At 45.0% G+C, this 26625-nt stretch overlaps 1 protein-coding gene across 1 annotated transcript in view; it reads left to right on the forward strand.

Moving 5' to 3' along the window:
• The window catches only part of LOC115471651 (medium-chain specific acyl-CoA dehydrogenase, mitochondrial-like), a 78054-nt gene that overhangs the window by 37408 nt on the left and 14021 nt on the right, over positions 1-26625 (forward strand). Inside the window, exons 7-8 of the mRNA XM_030205400.1 lie at positions 490-620; positions 6016-6130. Coding sequence (XP_030061260.1) covers positions 490-620; positions 6016-6130 — 246 coding nt within the window. The remainder of the gene's footprint in view (positions 1-489; positions 621-6015; positions 6131-26625) is intronic.

Below are 26625 nucleotides of genomic sequence, written 5' to 3' on the forward strand. Positions count from 1 at the left end.
GAAGCTATTTGCGGAAACCAGGGGCGTAGCTATGTGGGGCCACTGGGGCATGGGCCCCCATAGATTTGGCCCTGCCCCCCCCCCCACCGCCAACCCCTTCGACCCCCCCCTCCACCGCTGTTGGGTACCTTTGCTAGTGGGGGTCCCCAACCCCCGCCAGCCAAAGTCCTCTTCTCTGGCGCGGCTGCGTTGCTGATCTGCAAGGGCAGGCTTCTGTTTCTGTGAGTCTGACGTCCCTGCACGTACGTGCAGGACGTCAGACTCACAGAAACAGATGCCTGCCCTTGCAGATCAGCAACGCAGCCGCGTCAGAGAAGAGGACTAAATTGTGCCCCTCACCTCGGGCTCTGGACCTCCCTCCCGCCGAAGTCTGGCTACGCCCTGGCCCTGGCGGAAACAAAAGCAATTTTTCACCTAAGCTTATATCTGCCAGTTAAATATGTTTCCTGTTAAGAGCTGATCTGTGAATTTCTGCTTTCCTTCTTTCAGGCTTATTGTGCAACAGAACCTGGAGCAGGATCTGATGCAGCTGCTCTACAGACCAGAGCTGAAAAGAAAGGCAATGAGTATATCATTAATGGACAAAAAATGTGGATCACCAATGGGGGCAAAGCTAACTGGTATGTTCTTTATTTAATGGCTGGCTGAATTGCATTTCACCTTTTTAGAGTCAGCTCTGTAATGAGAATAAAAACACTGGTCTTGGGACTTTTTTCTGTGAGATGTAATTTCTTAATTGGCGGTTGCATTTTGGCACGTCTGAGAACTGGTGACTTCCTGTTATAATTGGCTGTACCTTATACATTACATTACATTACACTCTGTTCTTGTATTCTGCTAATACCCAATGAGGTCAAAAGAAATCACAAACAAGGAAAACTAGGTAAAACACCTAGACCCATATATAAAAAATTTAAACTTTTTCAAGTAAAATCCAGATTACATCCGTTTAGAAGTAGCATCTCACAAAAACAGTAGATTTTTTAAATCATTTTCCTGAATAGCATAAAATATACTCTATTATTAAATTATCTGATAGTACATTCCAAGCTTAAGCTGCCTGATAGGAAAAGAGAGAATTAAAAAGTCTCTTTGATCTTATCCCTTTAGGATAGTAAAGGGCTAAGATCATAGTTGGTTCAAAGATCGTAAAAAATGTTTGTTTACGGAAGACACATGAAAAATCAAGTAAATGAGAGAGGCACTGGAGAGGTGGAGAAGGGGATTGATGCTGAGAGTAGGGTAAAGGGTCTGATGCTGGGAGTGGGAGAAGAGGTCTAGGGGCTGACCGAAGGCTAGGGACAGTAGGAGGATGATGTTGGCAGAAGGGGGGGGGGCTCATGCTAGGGCTGAGAAAAAGGTCTGATGCTGGGGCTGGGAGAATGGGGAGGGGTGCTTGGAGCTAATACAGGGCTAGGGATGAAAATGTGAGAAGGGTTGTAATGCTAGACCTGGAGAAGAGGGCAGGTGCTGACACAGAAGCTGGGGGCTGATAGGGGAGTAGGTGAGAGAAGGGGGGGCTGATGCTGGGGTTGGGAGGAGGGGACTAAGGGCTGGTGCAGGGACTGGGGCTCGGAGAAGGGAGAAGGCAGAGGGTGAGAAGAGCAGGGCTGGCTCAACCTACGGTCCAAGTCAGGCATTGGCTCAGGGCGCCAGTGATAAAGTGCACCAAAATCCCCAGTCCAGTCTACCTTCAGACTCCTAGAGGGATAGATGCCAGACTGGGATTTTGGTACCCTTATTACCAGACCTCAGAGCCAGTGCCTCACCTAGCCCAGCAAGTGGGAGGAACAAGAGAGGGGAATCACAGGAAGGGTCAGGCTGTGGAAGGAGAGATACAAGTTTGCAGGTGCAAAAGCTGGTTCAGGAAGTCATGGTCCCTTGAACCAGCCATGTAACAGGGGCTCTGATTGTAAGTAAGGAGAGAGAAGAAAGTGGAGTGGACAGGATGGAAGGGGTCAGAATAGAAGGAAAGAGGATAGGAAGTGGTGAGAAAGGATCAGAAATGGAGGAAGAGGAGGGGAGAAGGAGAATGTGCAAGGAGGAGGGGTGAAAGAGGGAAGACTGAAGGGAGAGAAAGAGTGAGAAAGGGTAAAAAAGGATCTTGGAGGGACTAGAAAACATTGAGAGCCTCTGTAAAGGAACAGACCAAAAGGACAGATCTGAGAAGGAAATGAGAAAACTGGGTGGCAGGTAAGAGAAAGAAATAAGAAGCTGGAGTTGGTGAATGAATGACACTTGGTGGAAGATAAAAAGTAGACTGGGGAGCAGCAAGAGTAGAAGATGGAATGCTGGTAGGTAGGTGAGATGTAAAAAGAGGCAAACTGAAGACAGGAAGGTGAGAAAAGGAGAAAATGAGGGGTAAATTTTAAGCTGCTGAATAGAGATTCATAGAACTGAGAAACAAACACGAAGGGGAACAATCAAATGTCAGACAAATGAAAACAAGACCCTGGAAAAGAACTTGGATAAATATGATACAAGGAAAGTTGAACAGAGAGGCTGGGACCAAGTGGATTAGTAAAATAAATACCCAGACAACAATCCTATATAATAAAACGCACCTCCAACATTCTGAAGCTGACTGCATGGCTGAGGCATTTCTGCTCTCTGTATCCATCTCCTGAATTGACATCATGTACTTCCGGGTTCGTCACAAGCAGAAGTGACCAACCAAACGAGGTTTCTCGGCTTCAGAATGTTGGAGGTACATTCTATTAAATAGGATTGGTCAGTTCCTTGAAGCACAGCCAGAGCTCAGCGTCCTGCACAGTAACGCTCAGACACCAGAGAGAGAGGGGGGGGCCCTGACACCAGAGAGAAGGAGGGAGGGGGGCCTGACACCAGATACTGATCAATTTTAAACCTCTATTATTAGAAAGTCATCACTCTCACTCCGCCCTGTTGCCCCTCGTCCCCACACACAACTCTCCCCCTTCTACCATATCTTCCTTGCTGTCCCCCCCCACCCCTTCCACAGAATCCATATAGAAGTGACCACTCTCCCACACAGCCCCATCACTCCCCCCTCATATCTGTTTATCAGCAGCAGTCAGGTTCTTTCTATCATTATCCCACCCAGTGTACCTGCCCACAAAGATTCTTTTCAGCTATTGATTCACACACCCATCCCCATGCCCCACAGTCCGATGGCACCATCCTCTTTGGGTTCCATATCAACATCAACAGCCCGTCACTTACTTCTCCCTCAAGTACAAGCTTCAGTGTCTGGGCTGGGGCTCTTGTGCTATTTTTGTCAGCCTCCTCCCTTTGTTTACTTTTTTCCATTGAGGATTGTCTCTATGGCTGGGCAGCATGCATGTAGTTGAAGGGGCAGGCCCTGGACTCTCGCTGCTAATTTTCTTTCTTTTGAATCCTACCAGACTAATCCAGTGTCCCACCCTGTTTCTGAAGTTGGTTTTGAATTTGTTTAGTTCAACTGGTTACATTTGGTCATCTATGAAGTTTCACAAAGATTTGGAGGCATTTCTGGTGGAGACCATGGGTCTCACCCCCACCCCTCAACTGCTTCAGACAGTGGAAGAAATCTATTTTTGTTATGAAATAAAACTGAAGAGGAGCAGGCTTGCATGCTGATTTTATATGGCATTGCTCACATTCAGTTTGTTCCCTGTCACCATCTGCTGTTAGAGGGGCATAACCCATTCTTCTGGACTGGTTTGATAGGGCTCAAAGAAGGAAAATTAGCAGGTAAGACCAAATTTTTTTCCATAAGTTTTTCTTGGAACTTTGATCAGATGACTGGATCCTCTTAGTTGATGAAACTCTTAAAGATAAAGTTGGATTTGGCCTTGTCAGCGGAGGAGCATGACAACCAGTCAGTTGGGCAAGTGTTTGTGAAACTATCTAGCTTATTTTTGAAAGAGAAAGACGCCCATATTTCGACCCAAATCAGGAGATGGGCGTCTTTCTCCCGTGGGTGCCCAAATCAGTATAATCACAAGCCGATTTTGGGCGTCTTCAACTGAAATCTGTCACGGAAACGGCCAAAGTTGATGGGGGCGTCTCGGAGGCATGGTGAAGGCGGGACTGAGGCGTGTTTATCAGCCGAGGAGAGATGGGCATCCTCGGCCGATAATCGAAAAAAGAAAGGCGTTTTTAGCGCGCATTTGGGTCATTTTTTGGACCCTTTTTTTTCACGAACAAGTCCCAAAAAAGTGCCCTAAATGACCAGATGATCACTGGAGGGAATCGAGGATGACCACCCCTGACTCCCCCAGTGGTCACTAACCCCCTCCCACCAACAAAAAACGAACTTTAAAACTTTTTTTGCCAGCCTGTATGCCAGCCTCAAATGTCATACCCAGCTACCTGACAGCAGTATGCAGGTCCCTGGAGCAGTTGTTAGTGGGTGCAGTGGACTTCAGGCAGGTGGACCCAGGCCCATCCCCCCCCCCCCACCTGTTACACTTGTGGTGGTAAATGGGAGGCCTCCAAACCGCCCCCAAAACCCACATGTAGGTGCCCCTCTTCAGCCATAAGGGCTATGGTAATGGTGTAGATTTGTGGGCAGGGGGTTTTGGGGGGATTTGGGGGGGCTCAGCACCCAAGGTAAGGGAGCTATGGACTTGGGAGGTATGTAACTTTTTTTAAAATTGTTACAAGTGCCCCCTAGGGTGCCCGGTTGGTGTCCTGGCATGTGAGGGGGACCAGTGAACTACGAATCCTGGCCCCTCCCACGGCCCAATGCCTTGGAGTTGTTCATTTTTGAGCTGGGCGCCTTCGTTTTTTATTATCGCTGAAAAACGAAACCACCCAGCTCAAAGCCGCTCAAATCCGATGCATTTGGCTGGCACAAACCGTATTATTGGAAAAAAGATGGACAACCATTTTTTTCAAAAATACGGTTTGTCCCGCCCCCTCACATACCCGTTCTCGGACATAGACGCCCATGGAGATGGGTGTTCACGTTCGATTATGCCCCTCCATGGCTTATTTGACAAAACAATTTTCGAATGAAAGGCTGTGAAAGTGTGGTTGTGGTGTTATGCTCAATTGCACTGTGGAAATGGCCCACATATGGGTTTCTCAAAACACTGTGTTGAGAAAGTGAGAATGTGATCACCAGGATGATTCTGGGGAAATAAGAGAGCCCAATAGGGGCTAGAATTAAGTCTAAGATTCTGTCTGTATTGTTCAACGCTACAAGAAGTAATAGGCCATTTATCTTCTGGGTATTGAAGATGAGTGGGTTTGAGATAAAGGAGCAGTAGGTCTCAACAGTTGTGAGCCTTATGCAGAATGCATTTTATTGAATTGTTTTGTTTGTTTTTTAATGATTCATTATTGATTTTTTAAAATTTGGCTTTTTATCTTCAGGGAGCCCTGAATCTTAGATTAAGGGGCTTGCGGTTTTAATTATTAGTGATTATGTGCTATTGACTTTTATTTTGTTGTACACCACTTTTGTACAGGTATTTGGAACTGAATATGTGACTTATAAATCGTTAGTTTCATATGTGTTAACTTTCAGATTGCAATTCTGAAATTAATTACCCCGATAGCCAGTAGCAGTCAGTGTTTTTTTTTTTTTTCAAGCGTTGAATGAGGCTGGTGAAATTAGACCCAGATATTCAATGCCAGGCCATGTCTGGGCAGCCATAACTAGCCAGAAGCTAGCTGCCAGCACTTATGCGGGTCCTAGCTGAATATCAGCTGAGACCCACATAATAAGGGGATCTTTCTGTGACTAATCCCCAACACCCTGGTCCCCTTGTCACTCCTGAGACTTACCTGGAGATGATCCCTGGTAATCTAGGGGGATGGGGCAGCAGTGATCCCCTTCCATTCCAGCCCTGTCTGGCTCTGGGTTAAAAATGATGGTGCGGACCCCTAGCAATAGCTTCATGGTGGTACTATCATATAAGAGCAAATGGCATACTTTCAAGGTCTTCTGCACTGATTTGCACCAGGAGTGTTATAGCCTTTTTATCTGATGCCATAGTTAATCATGATGTATTGGAAAATACTACAATTGTGTTCTGTTCTTTCAAGGTATTTTCTAGTGGCTCGTACTGATCCTAATCCTAATCCTAAAGCTCCTGCTCAAAAAGCCTTTACTGGTTTTATAGTTGAAGCAGATGCCCCTGGTATCCAGATTGGAAGAAAGGTGATGTTTCTATTTTTTTTAACCCATAGCATTGCTCTTTTTTTTATAGTAACTGTAAATATTACTACTTAAATATGATATTAATTTGGAGTCTTTATGTACAGTCTGGTTTAAAAAAAAACAAGCATATGGTAAGCTGAGATAGGTATGTGGGTTACAGCCTTATCTAGACCTGATGACATGTAAGATGGTAACTCTTAGGAAATTTTCAAAAGATTTCACCCTATTAAGGAGAACTAAGGAATCTTTAATAGCAGAAACAGAAGTATTCTGCAAAGTAGACGTAAACGTACAAAGTTCCAAAGTAGTTTATTTAAGGAACTCTTCTGTTCATGTTAAAGCAATCCTTGCTCAATGATATTATTTTTAGAATGTTCTTTTAGTTTTGCTGTGCTTTTCTATTAATTGATGGATTTCTTATATGTGGTTTTTTTTTAATATGAGATTTTGTATTATGATGTAAACCGTTCTGTTTTGTGAATGCAATTTGAAACGGTATAGCAAATAAATAAACGATAAACGATATATCTTTTAAGGAAATAGTCAGCAGAGGTAACTTGACTCTGGACAGACAACTGTTGCATAGCCACTTCTTGAGGACACCTAGCTATATTAGTCCCTTTAATCCTTATGTCGAAAATGGTCTCTCTATAGTCGATGACCTAACTTATGTTACAATTCAATCTATCATTCAGGTACCTCTATGCAATCAATACTATAATGTATTCTTCTTTACCATGTATGTATACACCTTAATGCAATACCATTTGTAATTCTGTACCCGGAAATGGCAATCGCCATTACGGCATAATCTAAGCCACATTGAGCCTGCAAATTGGTGGGAAAATGTGGGATACAAATGCTACAAATAAATAAATAAATAAAACTGCATGGCAGAAAGAGGAAGAAAAGAAGTGCTGCATGGCAGAGGACAAGAGAAAGAGAGAGAGACTGGACATTCTGGATGATGGAGAGATAAGAGATGATAGATAGCTTGAAGGAGAGAGATAGAGGAGATGCTGGATGACTGGAGGAGACAGATGGAAAGGAGATGCTGGCTGGCAGGAGGGACAGAGACAGAGGTGATCTTAGATGGTGGGGGGGAGGGGGTTAGAAAGAGACATAGAGGAGATCCTGGATTAGAAAACCTAAATGACCAGACAGCAAATGTAGGAAAAAAACATATTTTTAATTTAGGGTGAAATAGTGTGGTAGCTGTGTTAGTCCACTTTAGCGGTTAATATATACAACAACAAAAACAGAAAATAAGATTATACCTTTTTATTGGAATAAATGCATTTTTTATTAGCTTGCAGAGACCAAAACATCCAGACCTGAGGAATGAGGAATGTGGTGATTGGAATGTCAATTTTGGAAATTTACAAGTACTGTCTTTATATTTTGCATAGTACAGGGGGCATGTGTTGCTAATTCTTTCTCTGATTGTTGTTTTTATATGCAGTCTGTCTTCTTAGGAATTCCGTTTAATTTTTGTCTATATATTTCTATTTTTAGTTTATGACTACTTGGTGGAGGCTCTGTTTGGTCACTGCAGGTATTAAGACGAATGAGACTGAGATGCAGTGGCGTAGCTAGGTGGGGTGCCAGGGGAGCGGCTGCTCCCCCAAATGGAGTTCTGCCGGCGCCACTGCCTATCGTATTGCATAGAAAATGTGCACCGGCGGAAGTCTGCTCTCGTTACCCTTTCGCTCCCCCCGCACCGTCAACCTGGCTCCGCTTCTGCTGAGATGACATGGAGGGGCATAATCAAAAGGGACACCCATATTTTGTTGAGTACGTCCTCGCAAAACGTCCTGGTGAAGGGGCGGGGAAAACCATATTATCAAAACAAGATGGACGTCCATCTTTCATTTCGATAATATGGTCAGGGATGCCCAAATCTTGAAATTTAGGTTGTCCTTAGAGATGGTCGTCCCTAGACTTGGTTGTTTCTGATTTTCGGCGATAATGGAAACCAAGGACGCCCATCTCAGAAACGACCAAATGCAAGCCCTTTGGTCATGGGAGGAACCAGCATTTCTAGTGCATTGGTCCCCCTGACATGCCAGGACACCAACCGGGCACCCTAGGGGGCACTGCAGTGGACTTCATAAAATGCTCCCAGGAACATAGCTCCCTTACCTTGTGTGCTGAGCCCACCAAACCCCCCCTAAAACCCAGTACCCACAACTGTACACCACTACCATAGCTCTTAAGGGTGAAGAGGGGCACCTAGATGTGGGTACAGTGGGTTTCTGGTGGGTTTTGGAGGGCTCGCTGTTTTCTCCACAAACGTAACAGGTAGGGAGGGGGATGGGCCTGGGTCCACCTGCCTGAAGTGCAGTGCACCCAGTAAAACTGCTCCAGGGACCTGCATACTGCTGTCATGGACCTGAGTATGGTATCTGAGGCTGGCATAGAGGCTGTCAAAAAATATTTTGAAAGATTTTTTTTTGAGGGTGGGAGGGGGTTAGTGACCACTGTGGGAGTATTGGGAGGTCATCTCTGATTCTCTCCGGTGGTCATCTGGTCATTTCAGCCACCTTTTTGTGCCTTGGTCGTAAGAAAAACACGACCAGGTAAAGTCATCCAGGTGCTCGTCAGGGACAACCTTTTTTTCCATTATGGGTCGAGGATGTCCATGTGTTAGGCACGGCCAAGTCCCGCCTTTGCTACGCCTCCAATACACCCCCCCCCCTTGAACTTTAGCCATCCCTGCGACGGAAAGCAGTTGGGGACGACCAAAATCGGCTTTCGATTATACCAATTTGGACGACCCTGTGAGAAGGACGCCCATCTTCCGATTTGTGTCGAAAGATGGACATCCTTCTCTTTCAAAAATGAGCCTGATAGTAACATAGTAGATGACAGCAGTTAAAGACCTAATGGTCTGCCCAAAATATGCATACTTAGGGCCCTTTTTACTAAGCTATGTTAAAGGGGGCCTGTGCTAGCATCAACGCATGTTTTTGCCATGTGCTGAGGCCCTCTTTTACTGCAGTGGGTAAAAGATTGCCTTTTTTGGTCAGAAAGAAATGGCCGTGCGCTAAGAGTACCACTTGCAGCATGGCCATTTCGAAGGGAAGCATTTATCACAACCCATTGAGATGGCTGTAGGGGCTCCCATGCTAACCCAGCGGTATTGCTGCTGGGTAAGCCCTGGCACTACGAAAATAGCTTTGGAAATTACTTTTCCTTGGGGTGGGAACTACCACCAGGCTCCTATGGTAGCTCAGTGGTAGTTCTGGATTGGTGCCCAACTCTTTAGTAAAAGGGCCCCTTAGTCTTGAGCTGTACTTGCCATTTTCAGGTCACAGGCCATAGAGGTGTGCCCGGCACTGGCTTAATTTTCAACTAGATCTGCCTAGCCTTAATCATCTCAAATATACACTGGTCCTGGTATAGAATTGAAGTTCATCCTTTGTCTGAACATTCTGTTACTGTTCATTGAATCTGAAAAGTGCTCAATAAATCATTTTATGCCCCTGAGATTTTTAGTTAATAAATCCACTTAAAGTCCAAATTTGCTAAAAGCGGAGGTGATATTCCAGCAAAATATATTTATGCAAACCCAGCGTTTAAATCCTAGGCTTAATCAAGATACCGACCATGTATTGATTAAGATAATAAATAAGTTAACGTATTAAAGCACATAAAAGATTATTGGACCAATGATGATTTTGGCAAAACAAAGAGCTGTGCCTCTATGTGAAATGAGTTGCTGCTGAGGTCCATGAGATATAAATACATGGTCGGTATCTTGATTAAGTCTAGGATATAAGCGCTGGGTTTGCATATATATTTTCCTGACATCTTTAGTGGCATATTTGAGATATGATTTAAAATAAAATAGTACTCTTCTTTTTATAGGCCACAAGTTAAGAGTTTTTTTAATAATAAAACATTTAGGGCTCTCTTCACTAAGAAGCGCTAGCATTTTTAGTGCGCAATGAACACTAGAGACACCCATGTGTTCTCTCATGTTAGTGCACGCTAATGTTTAGAGTGGCTTAGTAAACAGCACCCTTAATTTAATTTATATGTTTGAAATTTGTATGTTGTTTTAATGCACTTAAGGCCTCTTTTACTAAACCATGCTAGCAACTCTCATGCAGCAAATGAGAGGAAGCCCATTCAGTTCCTATGGGCTTCCTCTCATTTGCTGCGCTGGGAATCGCTGGCGCAGTTTAGTAAAAGAGGGCCTTAGTTCATTAACTATTTTTTCTGTCCACGTTGGGAAAGGTGATCTTTTTTTTTTCATTCACTGACCAGCCATAGACATTCAAAAGGAATAAATTAGAATCTTGAATTAAATCCTGCCATGGCCCCTATATTTTTCTTCTACGTGTCTGTATATTTGTTTTAGGCTTTTTAATATTGTACATTTTTTAAATACATTTTTCTAGCATTTCAGTCATGTGGCCAGTAGCCAATGACTAGCAAATGACAACTTTACGAAATTTCATTTGGTGTGCCTGGAGGATCAAGCGAGCTTCAAAGTGTGCCCTGAAATAAAAAAAATGGTTGAACACTGAGCATTGGGCTAGACTATCAATTAACCTTAAGTCAAGAATACACTTTAAATGGCTGCATGTGTGTGTAACCCAATGGGTTAAAAATGTGTGTGTGTTTTTTGTAAATCACCTGACTTCTCCAGAAGGGTCCGGGTCTCGGGTCCAGTGCAGGATCAAGCTGAGACTGCCATGGTTGTGGAGTCTGAGGACCAGGGAATAAGTCGTTGAAAGCATTGGTGCCAGCATCACTGGTGTCTGGCACGATCACGATATCAGACATGATCGGAGCTCTTCTGCGCATGCTCGGTTTTCCTGGGCATGCGCAGAAGCGCTGGGGAATTGGGCCTGAGCGGAACCAGCCCAGTTTGGAGATCTGGGCTGGTTCTGGCAGTGGAGCATGGCAGTGGAATGTTGGGTCATATTGGGGAAAGCTCCAAAGAAACTCTCAGAAGGTTTTTTTAACCGGGAGAGATGCTGCCCGCGACAGCTGTGTGTGCATGCGCATGTGAAGATTAGCGGCAGAAGGAGAGCAGTGCAAAGGTGCATGAGCTCGTCATGCCAGCTCGTGGCAGAGCTGTGCAGCAGTCACATGCTGGCCGAATTTAAGAGAAATGAACTGCTAATTTGAAAATAAGGCATGTGAATGGAAATATGAAAAATGTATTTTAAATTGTTTAAATTTTAGGAAGTTTAATTGTGGAGAAAAAAAGAATTAGTGTTGAAATCTGCTGCATAGGGGTCTTATGACTCAGAGATTGAGTCAGGGAGTCTAAAGGATTCTAAACTGCCAAAGCAGGCAGTTGGGAGAGATGAGTGTGAGGCTGTCAATGTGCTTTTGTGAAAAGTGGGATTAATTTGATGTAATTTATTGTAACTCAGTGGGGTTAAAATTGTTTTATTTTACCTGGCCATTCAGGGCAGGTCTAGGGTGTTTTTGACATGTGTGGGACAGTGGAGGCTGCAGTGCGATGGCTAGAGCATCACAGGAAATGGTGGGCAGTGTTGAGTAGGTTGTGGTTGCTTAGCGTCATGGGAAGTGGCTGGCAGTGCTGAGCAGGTCGCTGATGTTTGTGGTGATGGTGACTTGAGAAGTGCAATGGCAGGTTAGGGCTGGCAGAGCAGGTCCAGAAATGTACACATGCGTGGGTTTGCGCATGTGCAAATGGAGTGAGGAACAAGTGGAGCAGACAGGGTTGGGCCTGCTCAGGGCTTGCATTTGCATATGCACTGGAAATTGGGCCTGCACTGGAACCGGGCTGATTTGAAGAGTCAGGCCAGTTCTGAAATGTGGGGCAGTCGCAGAGGTGCCGGGGATGCTAGAAAGAGCTCCAAAGAGCCTTCCTGAAGATTTTGGGATGTGAGTTTGGCATGGCCCAAAATGATCAGGCATGCATATGCATTAGCCAGGAGCCACTGATGGGAGCTGGCGCGAGAAAAGTGCATGAGCTTGAAAGACAGTTTGTGGCAGAGCCGTGCAGCAGTCGTGTGCGGGTTAAAGAAATGAAGATTTAAACTTCAGCTTTAGAAAAAAGGTATGCGGAAAAAGGGAAAGTGAAATTACATTTTAAATTAATAGAATCTGGGAGTTTTGCTGAGAGATAAGGTTGCGTTTTAGGGTATGCTTAATGCTGTTTGGGTGTCGTGCCTCTGGCTCGTGGCAGGGAGTTTTGATCAAGATTCTAAACTGTCCGGTGTGGCAGTTGGGTGGGTATCTTTGAGAGAAAAAGATGTGTGTCTGAGTGCTGTGTGAATGGGCCCAGTTTTCAAAGTAAGTTTAAAAGGATTTTGTGGCTGGTTTGTGTGAAATGTGCTTGTGTTAGTTAAATATTGAAACCTGCGATGACTTTGGGCTTCAGGGTACGGAGTGAATGTTTATTTGACAATGGGTTTATTGGAAAAATTGGAAAAATAATTGTGCTTATACTTTAGATGCCTGCTTAATAAAAGAGACATGTGAGTTAAATTTGGTGGCTCATATTAAATTCCTGACAGAGTCAGGAAAGACTTGGCTGGTGTTGTATTTGAATTGTTGTTAAGGAAATCAGTAATGCTGCCATTGGGGTAGAACTTAAAGTTATCTGACATAAAAGGATGTTTAAAAGAGTGAGGATACTGTGCTGTCGGCTCCACTGGTTCCCTTCTCCCTCTGCCCCGGAACAGGAAGTAGCAGAAGGAGCAGGGAATCAGCGGAGCCGACAGCCGCGCGGCTGTTCCCTGCACCCCTCCTGCAGCGTGCACTCGGGGCAGCCTGCCCCCACCGCACCGCCCTTGGTACACCACTGATACTGTGCTTACTATTTTAAGGAAAAAATCCTGTCAAACAGAGACAGCTACACTGTGGCTGTGAGAGTTCCTGCCACCGAAGAAGATTGCTTTCTCAAGTCTGAAAAGTGACAAGGAAAAAAGTAAGAAGCTGCAATAGTTTTAAAACATTGCAGGACCTGGGCAGCAAATTAAAGATCAGGAGCCTGGGAAGAAGGAATAGTTTCATAAGGTTAAGGAACTGAGAAAATTATCTCAAAGAAATTCTCCCATCATAATTTAAAAGAAGGAGAAAAAGTGTTTCCTAAGTGAGGAAGAACCTTGGTACTCCTCAAGAAAATGTACTTTAATGTTAGACTCACTGTGCCAAAAGCAAAGTGACCGAACTGTGAATGTGTCATAACTGTCAGGAATGATGAGCCCTTGGACCAAAGTCAGAGCTTTGGCAGACAAATCATCGGGGCTGGCACAGGCAGGAATCAGAACAGACTGGACGAGGATAAACTAACAGACTCAACAAGGCAGGACAGAGGTAACTAAACACAATGGACAACACAAGAACCGGATCCAGACGAGGCAAGGAAAAGAAGGCAAAGGGCCAGAACTGGAACCCAGACAGGACAAGGCAAGACTCGGAACTGGATTAAAACTGGGACTGGGACCCAGAAATGCAAGACAAGGCAAAACACGGAAGTAGATTAAAAACTGGGTCCAGAAAAGGGCAAGACAAGGACAAGGCAAGGACTGGATCCGGACAGGACTAGACTGAAAGAGACAAGACAAAGCACACCTAGACAGGCAAGACAGGGTAGGAGCTAGACAACAAGAATAATAGAAGCAAGACAATAAACAAGGCAGGAACAGGATTCAGGATTCTCGAACAGGCTTGGCTGGAACAGGCTTGAGGATTCTCAAACAGGATTCAGGATTCTCGAACAGGCTTGGCTGGAACAGGATTCAGGATTCTCAAACAGGATTCAGGATTCTCGAACAGGCTTGGCTGGAACAGGATTCAGGATTCTCAAACAGAATTCAGGATTCTCAAACAGGCTTGGCTGGAACAGAATTCAGGATTCTCAAACAGTATTCAGGATTCTCAAACAGGCTTGGCTGGAATAGGATTCAGGATTCTCAAACAAGATTCAGGATTCTCAAACAGGCTTGGCTGGAACAGGATTCTGGAACGGGCTTGGCTTGACTAGAACTGGATTCTGGAACGGGCTTGGCTTGACTTGACTGGAACTGGATTCTGGAACGGGCTTGGCTTGACTGGAACTGAATTCTGGAACAGGCTTGGCTTGGCTGGAGCAAGATACTGAAAGGGACTTGGCTTGGCTTGGCTGGAACCGGATTCTGGAATGGGCTTGGCTTGACTGGAACAGGAGTCTGAAAGGGACTTGGCTTGGCAGAGAACAGGATACTGAAAGGGACATGGCTTGATAGAGAGCAGGGACAGAACTAGCTCAAACACATAACAGGGGCAGAACCTGGCTCAAACAGAGCTCAAGAGCCAGGAAGCAAACATAGCAGGCAAAGGATTAAGCAAACTAAGGGAAGACAAACAAACAAAGAAGCAATGTGCTTACCAGCACCCACAGCTGGATAGTAGTGAAGTAATCAGGTATGATGCTGGCTTCTACAGACTCAGAATAAACAGACAAGAACCACCACCACACAGGAAACAGAACAGAGAATACAGAAACAGAGCTTGGCTAAACACAGAGGTTGTCTTAAACACAGAGCTTAACTATAGCAAGAGTCAAAAGCAGGGCTAGACTAAAAGCAGGAGCCAAGGGTAGAATCAAACAGATACAGACACCAAGGGCAGGGTGTGGCTCTAATGCCAGGCTTTCAGGAAACAAGATTCAAAGAAACGCAGAACAGACCTTCAGGCACAAGCATCAGGAACAAAGCCAAGCATGGATATGACCTAAACAGGTGACACAAGATTAAGAGACCTCTTGCAAAGGCAACATAGGAAAGCTCCCTGGGTCCTTATAAAGGAGTAGGCTGATGATGTCACAAGTAAGAAATAAAGCAGAAGCAGGGAGACCAAAACGAGGCTTGGCTTCAGGGACACCAAAGCGAGGCTTGGCTAACAGGAAGAACAACAACAGGAAATGAAGCAGAAGCAGGGAGACCAAAGTGAGGCTTGGCTTACAGGAAGAACAACAATAGGATAAAAGGCAGACTGGAGAGGTCACAGAGAAACAGTAGGTCTGAACATAAGGGCACGGCCACAACCGTGACAGAATGTCTTGTTGCTGAAGGGAAAAGTTATTTTTGTGGGAGGGCTCCAGAAGTGATTCCAATTATCTTTTCCTTTCTTAAATTAGTAATTGGGAGTCAATTGAGGGACACCTTACTTGAAGCAAGTTTTTTTTTTTTTTTGGCTTAGTTAGGAGGAGTAGCCTAATGGTTAGTGCAGTGGGCTTTGATCCTGGAGACCCGAATTCAATTCCCACTGCAGCTCCTTGTGACCTTGGGCAACTCACTCAACCCTTCATTGCCCCAGGTGCAAAAACTTAGATTATGAGCCCTCTAGGGACAGAGAAGGTACCTGCACATAATGTGTACAGCACTGCGTATGTCTAGTAGCTCTATAGAAATGATTAGTAGTAGTTAGGGTTTTGCATAAGTTGAGTTGTATAAAGCTAGGAAGTAGGTATATTTGCAGCAGAAAGAAGAACACAGGAAAGAGAGCTCCAAAGTTAAAGAAGGTAAAGGCAGAAGGCAATAAAGAAAAAAGAAAAAATGGTGAGACAGAATTTTATAGACTTTGACGGAGAAGATGTACCTGCACTTACCTGCATCTTGGGAGTCCAAAGTCCAGTTGTTCTGGAAAAAATATGCAAAGAATCAATTTCTTATTAAAGTAGTTGAGAAAGTTAAAGTTATAGGCAGTTATAGTAAATGAATGTTAAACTTATCTGATGTTGTCACTGTTCTCATTAGATGTGTACACTGGATTCAGTTAGGGCCTAAAGAAATAAGATACATTATTATTTATTGAAATACATTTTACTTTCTGAGGTTTGTTTTTCTAAAGTGATATTGTGGTTTGACTGTATAATTATTTTTTGTCTAGGCCCTTTGCTACCTGAAGGAAAATCACACTTGAGATGCTGACAAATCAACTACAGTGTAACAGTAGGGTGTGATTGGCTCTCAGGGGTGTGGCTTACATTATGAAATTTCCTGCGGTGTGTGTGAGTAAGGAGTGAGAGCATAATTAATATAAGCCTCGCTCCAGGCTGTTTGAGTTGGGAGGGAGCTGTGATGGTGTAAGTTATGCATGCTTGTGCATGTTGTTATTTATGATGCAAGTGGTGAGTTAGGAGGTTTGGGTGACCCTTGAGGGTAAAGTGAGCAAGGGGTAAAGTGAGCAAGAATTCAAGTGAGCGTGTTTGTGCAGAGTTAAGTGCTATTAATTTTTACAGTGAGAAACTTTCGAAGAGCTTTAATGGTGATATTTAAAGTACAGAGTGACTACAAATGAGGATTGTAATGGGATGAGAAGAACAGGGACCTATAAATATTTGTTTAATTTGAAATAACCTTAGTAAACACAGTTAGTAATATGCCCAGGAAGAGCACATCTAGAAGGGAGCACTCACTTAGGGAGAGAGTTTCTTGTTATTGAGTTTTTAAAGAAAGGATAGTAGAGTGAAGAGGTACCTGCATGGCCTGGGCTCGATACTGACTAACCAAAGCAAGAGAAGATTTCAAGGAAACTGTGGACCAAAGTTGAGTGTCATCTGAGAACAGACATTCTCCGAGGACAAGCAGGCTGCTTGTTCTCACTGATGGGTGACGTCCACGGCAGCCCCTCCAATCAGAAACTTCACTAGCAAAGGCCTTTGCTAGTCCTCGCGCGCCGATGCGCACCGCGCATGCGCGGCAGTCTTCCCGCCCGAACCGGCTCGTGTTCGTCAGTCTTCTTTTGTCCGCGCTCGGTACGGTCGTGTTTGTGCCGTTCGCGCCCCTTAAGTTGACCCTCGTGCATCTTTTGACTTTCGCTTCAAAAAAAAAAAAAAAGGGATTTCGGAGAAGGGCCTTTCGGTCTTTTTCCCCTTCCCGTATTTCCAGCTTTTTGCCCCGTTAAGTTTTCTTTCGTTTTCGGGGTAGGCCCTTTTGAGGCCTTGGGTCGAGTTTTTTCTTAACTCGAAAAGACTACAATGTTGCAGTATCGTCTAGAGTCTGAAGGCTCGTAATGTGATACAAAATATGCAGTGACTCTAGGAAGCAAAGTTTCAAAATAATGTGCTTAGAAGTGGAGAAAACCCTCAGAAACCTGGGACAGACAGTCGCAGGTTTAGAGCGAGGTTACTAATATCAAAAGTAACACCCTCCCAGATTCTATCATTGGGTGTAAAAACTCCACTGTTTACTTATTAGAATTTTTTCAAGATTTTATCAAAAATACAGAAAGTGCACACTGGCACAGTCACACTTGGATCCGCTTACAGCTTAACGAAGCACCATGCATTTCAAAATGGCGTCTCAGCGTCATCTATGGGTCATCTGATAATTATAGAGTTCTAAATTGACTTGCAATCATAATTGACTGATGAGCTAATAAAAAACATGCCACTCAATAGAACTGTTGAGGCCATTAGGTTCTAATGAATCTAAATCAAAGATCCACCGAGCCTCTCGTCTCTGCAATTTTAACTTATGATCACCACCTCTATTTGATGCATCAATTCTATCAATTACATAGCATTGAAGGTCTTCAAATTTATGGTTTTTCTCAATGCAATGTTCTACTATGGGCTCTTTTACAGCTTGTCTACGAATGTTTGATCGATGTTCCAGTATTCTAACTTTTAGCATTCTAGTGGTCATTCCCACATACGATTTCTCACAGGGACAACTGATTACATAGACGACGTAATCTGACAAGCAATTAGTAAAATGGCGCAGGGCATGATGTTTTTTTTGTCTTTGGATTATATATTTGTTTGACTTGTTTGGTAATGGAGCAAATTTGACAAAGGCCACATTTAAAGTGACCATACAGTTGTTTTGCATCTTGTTTTCTCACAGTTCTAAGGTCTGCCGGACTAATCATCTCTTTCATATTATTACACCTCGCATATGCAATACGTAAATTGACATTCTTAAAGGCAGGGATCGATTGTATGATTTCCTATCTATTCCTAATTAGTCTAGCTAGATGTGGACTAGCCTCGTTATATTGCATAACCATAGTGAACATCTCTTCATTGTCCTTATCTTTAGTAGTGGTGGACAGAAGTAACTCTCTGCTGTTAAATTTGGCTCTACGATAGGCTTTTTTAAGTATAGTTCTAGAATAGCCTCTATCAGCCAAATCATCAATTAAATTCTTTGCTTGTTGTTTAAAGGTGGAAAAGTCTGTGCAGATGCGTCTCAGTCTCAACATTTGAGATAAAGGAAGGCTGTTCTTCAGTTGTACTGGATGGCAACTACAATTATGGAGAAATGTATTTCTATCTGTGCTCTTCTTATAGACCTTTGTGACGAAACGATCTTGAACCAGTCTCACTTCTACGTCTAGATAATGAATCAATTCTGTAGAATGTTGCTCTGTGAATTGAATATCACTGTTGCAACTGTTGAGCCACGTCATAAAGTTGTTAAGCTCTGCAAGAGAGCCTCCCCATAACATAAAAACATCATCGATATAGCGCCACCATGTGATGATGATTTCAGAAAAAGGAGATTGGTCAATCCATTCTTTCTCAAATTCTGACATATAAAGATTTGCGATGGAGGGAGCAAATGTAGCCCCCATTGCAACTCCACTGGTCTGCAAATAAAATTTGTTGTTAAACACAAAATAATTTTCTTTCATTGCAATCCTTGCAAGAGTTAATAAAAACTCTGTTGGAATCTGGTGTGGTCTCTCTCTTTTGTCAAGTATGTTCTGTACTGTATGCAAAGCGTCTTCTTGAGGGATCGATGTATATAAAGAGCAGACATCAAGGGTGACCATTATTGTTTGATGCTGCTCCAGATCAACTTCACCTAATTTGCATAAAAAGTGTGTGCTGTCCCTGATGTATGATGATTGTTTAGGAACTTCAGGCTTTAAAAAAATATCAACAAATGATAACAACCGCTCTAAGACAGAATTTCTTCCTGACAGGATAGGTCTGCCTGGGGGATTGATCAGCTGTTTGTGTACTTTTGGCAGAAAATACATCACTGGGACAACAGGATTTTCTTTACACAAAAATGTTTTGTCTTTTAATGTGATGATGCCCTGATTTAATGCTGTATTCGTGACTCGTTTGATCAATGATTGCAGCCTTTTTGTGGGATTCAATGTTAGCTTCTTATAAGACTCCAAATCATTCAATTGTCTAAGTCCTTCGTTGATATAATCACTGCGGTTGAGTAATACAACCGCACCTCCTTTGTCTGCTTTTTTTATGATAATATTTTCATCATTTTGTAATGTTTTTAATGCAATCATCATTTTGTAATGTTTTTAATGCAATTATCATTTTGTAATGTTTTTAATGCAATAAATCAAAGTAGCAGACCATGGACCCGGTCTCAAAAATAACAGCAGTGGTTATAAATCTGTCTAACCACAGTTTAACAACCACAGAAGAGAAACTTCTATCGAAGGGTTTATCTTATGTTCCTACATCCCATTTTAGTGAGTTTCAGTTTAACATTGATCTGGAAAAATTTCTACGCAAGTTACATCTTAAAGATTTTTTTCATGAACGTGCTGAGATCTATGATCGCACAATCATTAAACCAAAATCTATTTGGAAGCCCCCCATTCCACCAGCTCCAGCTCTAACCACCTTTAAAACCATGCTAATACAAGATTTGGAAATGTTAAAAATAAAGAACAGACAATTTTCTCATAAACGATTTAATTTATCTAAAGAAGAAATGATTGCATTAAAAATATTACAAAATGATGAAAATATTATCATAAAAAAAGCAGACAAAGGAGGTGCGGTTGTATTACTCAACCGCAGTGATTATATCAACGAAGGACTTAGACAATTGAATGATTTGGAGTCTTATAAGAAGCTAACATTGAATCCCACAAAAAGGCTGCAATCATTGATCAAACGAGTCACGAATACAGCATTAAATCAGGGCATCATCACATTAAAAGACAAAACATTTTTGTGTAAAGAAAATCCTGTTGTCCCAGTGATGTATTTTCTGCCAAAAGTACACAAACAGCTGATCAATCCCCCAGGCAGACCTATCCTGTCAGGAAGAAATTCTGTCTTAGAGCGGTTGTTATCATTTGTTGATATTTTTTTAAAGCCTGAAGTTCCTAAACAATCATCATACATCAGGGACAGCACACACTTTTTATGCAAATTAGGTGAAGTTGATCTGGAGCAGCATCAAACAATAATGGTCACCCTTGATGTCTGCTCTTTATATACATCGATCCCTCAAGAAGACGCTTTGCATACAGTACAGAACATACTTGACAAAAGAGAGAGACCACACCAGATTCCAACGGAGTTTTTATTAACTCTTGCAAGGATTGCAATGAAAGAAAATTATTTTGTGTTTAACAACAAATTTTATTTGCAGACCAGTGGAGTTGCAATGGGGGCTACATTTGCTCCCTCCATCGCAAATCTTTATATGTCAGAATTTGAGAAAGAATGGATTGACCAATCTCCTTTTTCTGAAATCATCATCACATGGTGGCGCTACAGTATATCGATGATGTTTTTATGTTATGGGAAGGCTCTCTTGCAGAGCTTAACAACTTTATGACGTGGCTCAACAGTTGCAACAGTGATATTCAATTCACAGAGCAACATTCTACAGAATTGATTCATTATCTAGACGTAGAAGTGAGACTGGTTCAAGATCGTTTCGTCACAAAGGTCTATAAGAAGAGCACAGATAGAAATACATTTCTCCATAATTGTAGTTGCCATCCAGTACAACTGAAGAACAGCCTTCCTTTATCTCAAATGTTGAGACTGAGACGCATCTGCACAGACTTTTCCACCTTTAAACAACAAGCAAAGAATTTAATTGATGATTTGGCTGATAGAGGCTATTCTAGAACTATACTTAAAAAAGCCTATCGTAGAGCCAAATTTAACAGCAGAGAGTTACTTCTGTCCACCACTACTAAAGATAAGGACAATGAAGAGATGTTCACTATGGTTATGCAATATAACGAGGCTAGTCCACATCTAGCTAGACTAATTAGGAATAGATGGGAAATCATACAATCGATCCCTGCCTTTAAGAATGTCAATTTACGTATTGCATATGCGAGGTGTAATAATATGAAAGAGATGATTAGTCCGGCAGACCTTAGAACTGTGAGAAAACAAGATGCAAAACAACTGTATGGTCACTTTAAATGTGGCCTTTGTCAAATTTGCTCTATTACCAAACAAGTCAAACAAATATATAATCCAAAGACAAAAAAACATCATGCCCTGCGCCATTTTACTAATTGCTTGTCAGATTACGTCGTCTATGTAATCAGTTGTCCCTGTGAGAAATCGTATGTGGGAATGACCACTAGAATGCAAAAAGTTAGAATACTGGAACATCGATCAAACATTCGTAGACAAGCTGTAAAAGAGCCCATGGCAGAACATTGCATTGAGAAAAACCATAAATTTGAAGACCTTCAATGCTATGTAATTGATAGAATTGATGCATCAAATAGAGGTGGTGATCGTAAGTTAAAATTGCAGAGACGAGAGGCTCGGTGGATCTTTGATTTAGATTCATTAGAACCTAATGGCCTCAACAGTTCTATTGACTGGCATGTTTTTTATTAGCTCATCAGTCAATTATGATTGCAAGTCAATTTAGAACTCTATAATTATCAGATGACCCATAGATGACGCTGAGACGCCATTTTGAAATGCATGGTGCTCCGTTAAGCTGTAAGCGGATCCAAGTGTGACTGTGCCAGTGTGCACTTTCTGTATTTTTGACAAAATCTTGAAAAAATTCTAATAAGTAAACAGTGGAGTTTTTACACCCAATGATAGAATCTGGGTGGGTGTTACTTTTGATATTAGTAACCTCGCTCTAAACCTGCGACTGTCTGTCCCAGGTTTCTGAGGGTTTTCTCCACTTCTAAGCACATTATTTTGAAACTTTGCTTCCTAGAGTCGAGTTTTTTCACCCTCTCTTTTGGTGCCTTACCGCAATTACGAGTTTTGATTTCGCCGGCGTGATTTTTCCGCCCATGTCATCGAAGTCTCCCAGCGGCTTCAAGAAGTGCACCCAGTGCGCCCGGGTAATCTCGCTCACTGATAGGCATGCGTCGTGTCTTCAGTGTCTGGGGGCTGGGCACCGCCCGCAGGCCTGTAGTCTTTGTGCCCTTTTACAAAAAAGGACTCAGGTAGCGAGATTGGCCCAGTGGAACGTGTTGTTCTCGGGCTCTTCGTCGGCATCAGCACCGGGAGTATCGAGTGCATCGACGTCGACAGCGTCAAGACCTCCGCCCTCGGCCGCGACTGTATCGATTGCATCGAGGCATCGACCCTCTGCATCGTCGGGGCCGAGACATCGGAAGGCTGCGTCGGTGTCGGTGGTACCGGGACCTCCACTAGTGCTGATGTCGTCGGACGGTGGTGCTTCGACTGGAGTGCAGGTCAGGGCTGTCCATTCCCCTGCTGGTGGCGGTGAGCCTTCGGGTGGGTCTCCCCCTACCCTGAGGGCTCCTGCGGTACAGCCCCCCCCGAGACCGACCTTCTTCGGCCTCGGCCCCGAGGAAGCGACGGCTGGATTCTACGTCCTCCTCGTCGGTACCGGGAAGCTCCGGTGACATGCTTCGTTTGAAAAAGTCAAAGACAAAGAAGCATCGACACCGGTCTCCTTCCCGCGTCGGTACCGAGAGCTCTGGGTCGCCGAGGGAGTCGGCACCCAGTAGGCATCGGCACCGGGAGGACCGCTCACCCTCTGTTCAAGAGGTGTCGATGCGCTCCACCCTGGACAGCCCGGAACAGCCTCCACGCCCGGAACAGACTCTGACTTCGACACCTGCATCGGCTTCCATGTCTTTCTCCACAGCCGCCCTGCACGAGAGTCTCCGGGCCGTTCTCCCAGAGATCCTGGGAGAGCTGTTGCGCCCTTCCCCTCCGGTACCGGGGGTGCTTGCGCCTCCGGTACCGTCGAGTGAGGCGCCGGCTGGCCCCTTGCCCGGGGTGAGGTCTCCGACATCGGTGCCGCTTGCGGTACCGACTGCGGTCGCCTCCCAGGAGAGCTCCCCGACGACGTCGGCGGAGGGAGCTTCGCCGGTGCAGGCGAGGGAGTCTATCTCTTGACGCTCACACCGTGGCCGTGTTTCCACGGAGTCGAGCCGGGCACGGCTTCAGACACAGGTTCATGAACTTGTGTCTGATACCGATGGTGAGGCCTCGTGGGAGGAGGAGGACATCAGATATTTCTCTGACGAGGAGTCTGATGGCCTTCCTTCTGATCCCACTCCCTCCCCTGAAAGGCAGCTTTCTCCTCCCGAGAGTCTGTCTTTTGCGGCCGTTGTCCGGGAGATGTCTACGGCCAACCCCTTCCCGGTGGTTGTGGAGGACGAGCCCAGGGCTGAAATGTTTGAGCTCCTGGACTATCCTTCTCCACCTAAGGAAGCGTCCACAGTACCCATGCATCATGTCCTAAAAAAGACATTGCTGGCGAACTGGACCAAGCCTCTAAGTAATCCCCACATTCCCAAGAAGATCGAGTCCCAGTACCGGATCCATGGGGACCCAGAGCTGATGCGCACTCAGTTGCCTCACGACTCTGGAGTTGTGGATTTGGCCCTAAAGAAGACTAAGAGTTCTAGGGAGCATGCTTCGGCGCCCCCGGACAAGGACTCTAGAACCTTAGACTCCTTTGGGAGGAAGGCCTACCATTCCTCTATGCTCGTGGCCAAAATTCAGTCTTACCAGCTCTACACGAGCATACACATGCGGAACAATGTGCGGCAGTTGGCGGGCTTGGTGGACAAGCTCCCTCCTGAGCAAGCCAAGCCATTTCAGGAGGTGGTCAGGCAGCTGAAGGCGTGCAGAAAATTCCTGGCCAGAGGGGTATATGATACCTTTGATGTTGCGTCCAGGGCCGCTGCTCAAGGTGTGGTGATGCGCAGACTCTCATGGCTGCGTGCCTCCGACCTGGAGAATAGGATTCAGCAGCGGATTGCGGACTTGCCTTGCCGTGCGGACAATATTTTTGGAGAGAAGGTCGAACAGGTGGTAGAGCAGCTCCACTAGCGGGATACCGCTTTCGACAAGTTCTCCCGCTGGCAGCCTTCAGCTTCTACCTCCACAGGTAGACATTTTTATGGGGGAAGGAAGACTGTTCCCTACTCTTCTGGTAAGCGTAGGTACAATCCTCCTTCTCGACAGCCTGCGGCCCAGGCTAAGCCCCAGCGCGCGCGCTCTCATCAGCAGTGTGCGCCTCAGCAAGGCCCCTCGGCTCCCCAGCAAAAGCAAGGGGCGAGCTTTTGACTGGCTCCAGCAGAGCATAGCCGACATCAACGTGTCAGTGCCGGGCGATCTGCCGGTCGGGGGAGGATGAAAGTTTTTCACCAAAGGTGGCCTCTCATAACCTCCGATCGGTAGGTTCTTCAAATAGTCTGGCACGGATACACCCTCAATTTGGCCTCCAAGCCTCCAAATTGCCCACCGGGAGCTCAGTCTTACAGCTTCCAGCACAAGCAGGTACTTGCAGAGGAACTCTCCGCCCTTCTCAGCGCCAATGCAGTCAAGCCCGTGCCATCCGGGCAAGAAGGGCTGGGATTCTATTCCCGGTACTTCCTTGTGGAAAAGAAAACAGGGGGGATGTGTCCCATCCTAGACCTAAGGGCCCTGAACAAATATCTGGTAAAGGAAAAGTTCAGGATGCTTTCCCTGGGCACCCTTCTTCCCATGATTCAGGAAAACGACTGGCTATGCTCTCTGGACTTGAAGGACGCCTACACACACATCCCGATACTGCCAGCTCACAGGCAGTATCTGCAATTTCAGCTGGGCACACGTCACTTCCAGTACTGTGTGCTACCCTTTGGGCTCGCCTCTGCGCCCAGAGTGTTCACGAAGTGCTTAGCTGTAGTAGCAGTGGCGCTTCGCAGGCTGGGAGTACACGTGTTCCCCTATCTTGACGATTGGCTGGTGAAGAACACATCCGAGGCAGGAGCACTACAGTCCATGCAGATGACTATTCGCCTCCTGGAGCTACTGGGGTTTCTGATAAATTATCCAAAGTCCCATCTTCTTCCAGTACAGAGACTCGAATTCATAGGAGCTCTGCTGGATTCTTGGACGGCTCATGCCTATCTCCCAGAGACAAGAGCCAACAACTTGTTGTCCCTCGTCTCGCGGGTGCGAGCGTCCCAGCAGATCACAGCTCGGCAGATGTTGAGATTGCTGGGCCACATGGCCTCCACAGTTCATGTGACTCCCGTGGCCCGCCTTCACATGAGATCTGCTCAATGGACCCTAGCTTCCCAGTGGTTTCAGGCTGCTGGGGATCTAGAAGACGTTATCCACCTGTCCACGAGTTTTCTCAAATCCCTGTATTGGTGGACTATTTGGTCCAATTTGACTCTGGGACGTCCTTTCCAAATTCCTCAGCCACAAAAAGTGCTGACTACGGATGCGTCTCTCCTGGGGTGGGGAGCTCATGTCGATGGGCTTCACACCCAGGGAAGCTGGTCCCTCCAGGAACGTGATCTGCAGATCAATCTCCTGGAGTTACGAGCGGCCTGGAACGCTCTGAAGGCTTTCAGAGATCGGCTGTCCCACCAAATTATCCAAATTCAGACAGACAACCAGGTTGCCATGTATTACATCAACAAGCAGGGGGGCACCGGATCTCGCCCCCTGTGTCAGGAAGCCGTCAGCATGTGGCTCTGGGCTCACCGTCACGGCATTGTGCTCCAAGCCACATATCTGGGAGGCGTAAACAACAGTCTGGCCGACAGGTTGAGCAGGATTATGCAACCTCACGAGTGGTCGCTCAACTCCAGAGTAGTGCGCCAGATCTTCCAGGTGTGGGGCACCCCCTTGGTAGATCTCTTTGCATCTCAAGCCAACCACAAAGTCCCTCAGTTCTGTTCCAGGCTTCAGGCCCACAGCAGACTGGCATCGGATGCCTTCCTCCTGGACTGGGGGGAAGGTCTGCTGTATGCTTATCCTCCCATACCTCTGGTCGGGAAGACTTTGTTGAAACTCAAGCAAGACCGAGGCACCATGATTCTGATTGCTCCTTTTTGGCCGCGTCAGATCTGGTTCCCTCTTCTTCTGGAGTTATCCTTCGAAGAACCGTGGAGATTGGAGTGTTTTCCGACCCTCATCACACAGGACGAAGGGGCGCTTCTGCATCCCAACCTCCAGTCTCTGGCTCTCACGGCCTGGATGTTGAGAGCGTAGACTTTGCCTCTTTGGGTCTGTCAGAGGGTGTCTCCCGCATCTTGCTTGCTTCCAGGAAAGATTCCACTAAGAGGAGTTACTTCTTTCTATGGAGGAGGTTTGCCGTCTGGTGTGACAGCAAGGCCCTAGATCCTTGCTCTTGTCCTACACAGACCCTGCTTGAATACCTACTACTACTACTACTATTTAGCATTTCTATAGCGCTACAAGGCATACGCAGCGCTGCACAAACATAGAAGAAATACAGTCCCTGCTCAAAGAGCTTACAATCTAATAGACAAAAAATAAAAAATAAGCAAATCAAATCAATTAATGTGAACGGGAAGGAAAA

Source organism: Microcaecilia unicolor, chromosome 6 (assembly GCF_901765095.1).
Source record: "Microcaecilia unicolor chromosome 6, aMicUni1.1, whole genome shotgun sequence".
Classification (NCBI taxonomy): Eukaryota; Metazoa; Chordata; class Amphibia; order Gymnophiona; family Siphonopidae; genus Microcaecilia; species Microcaecilia unicolor.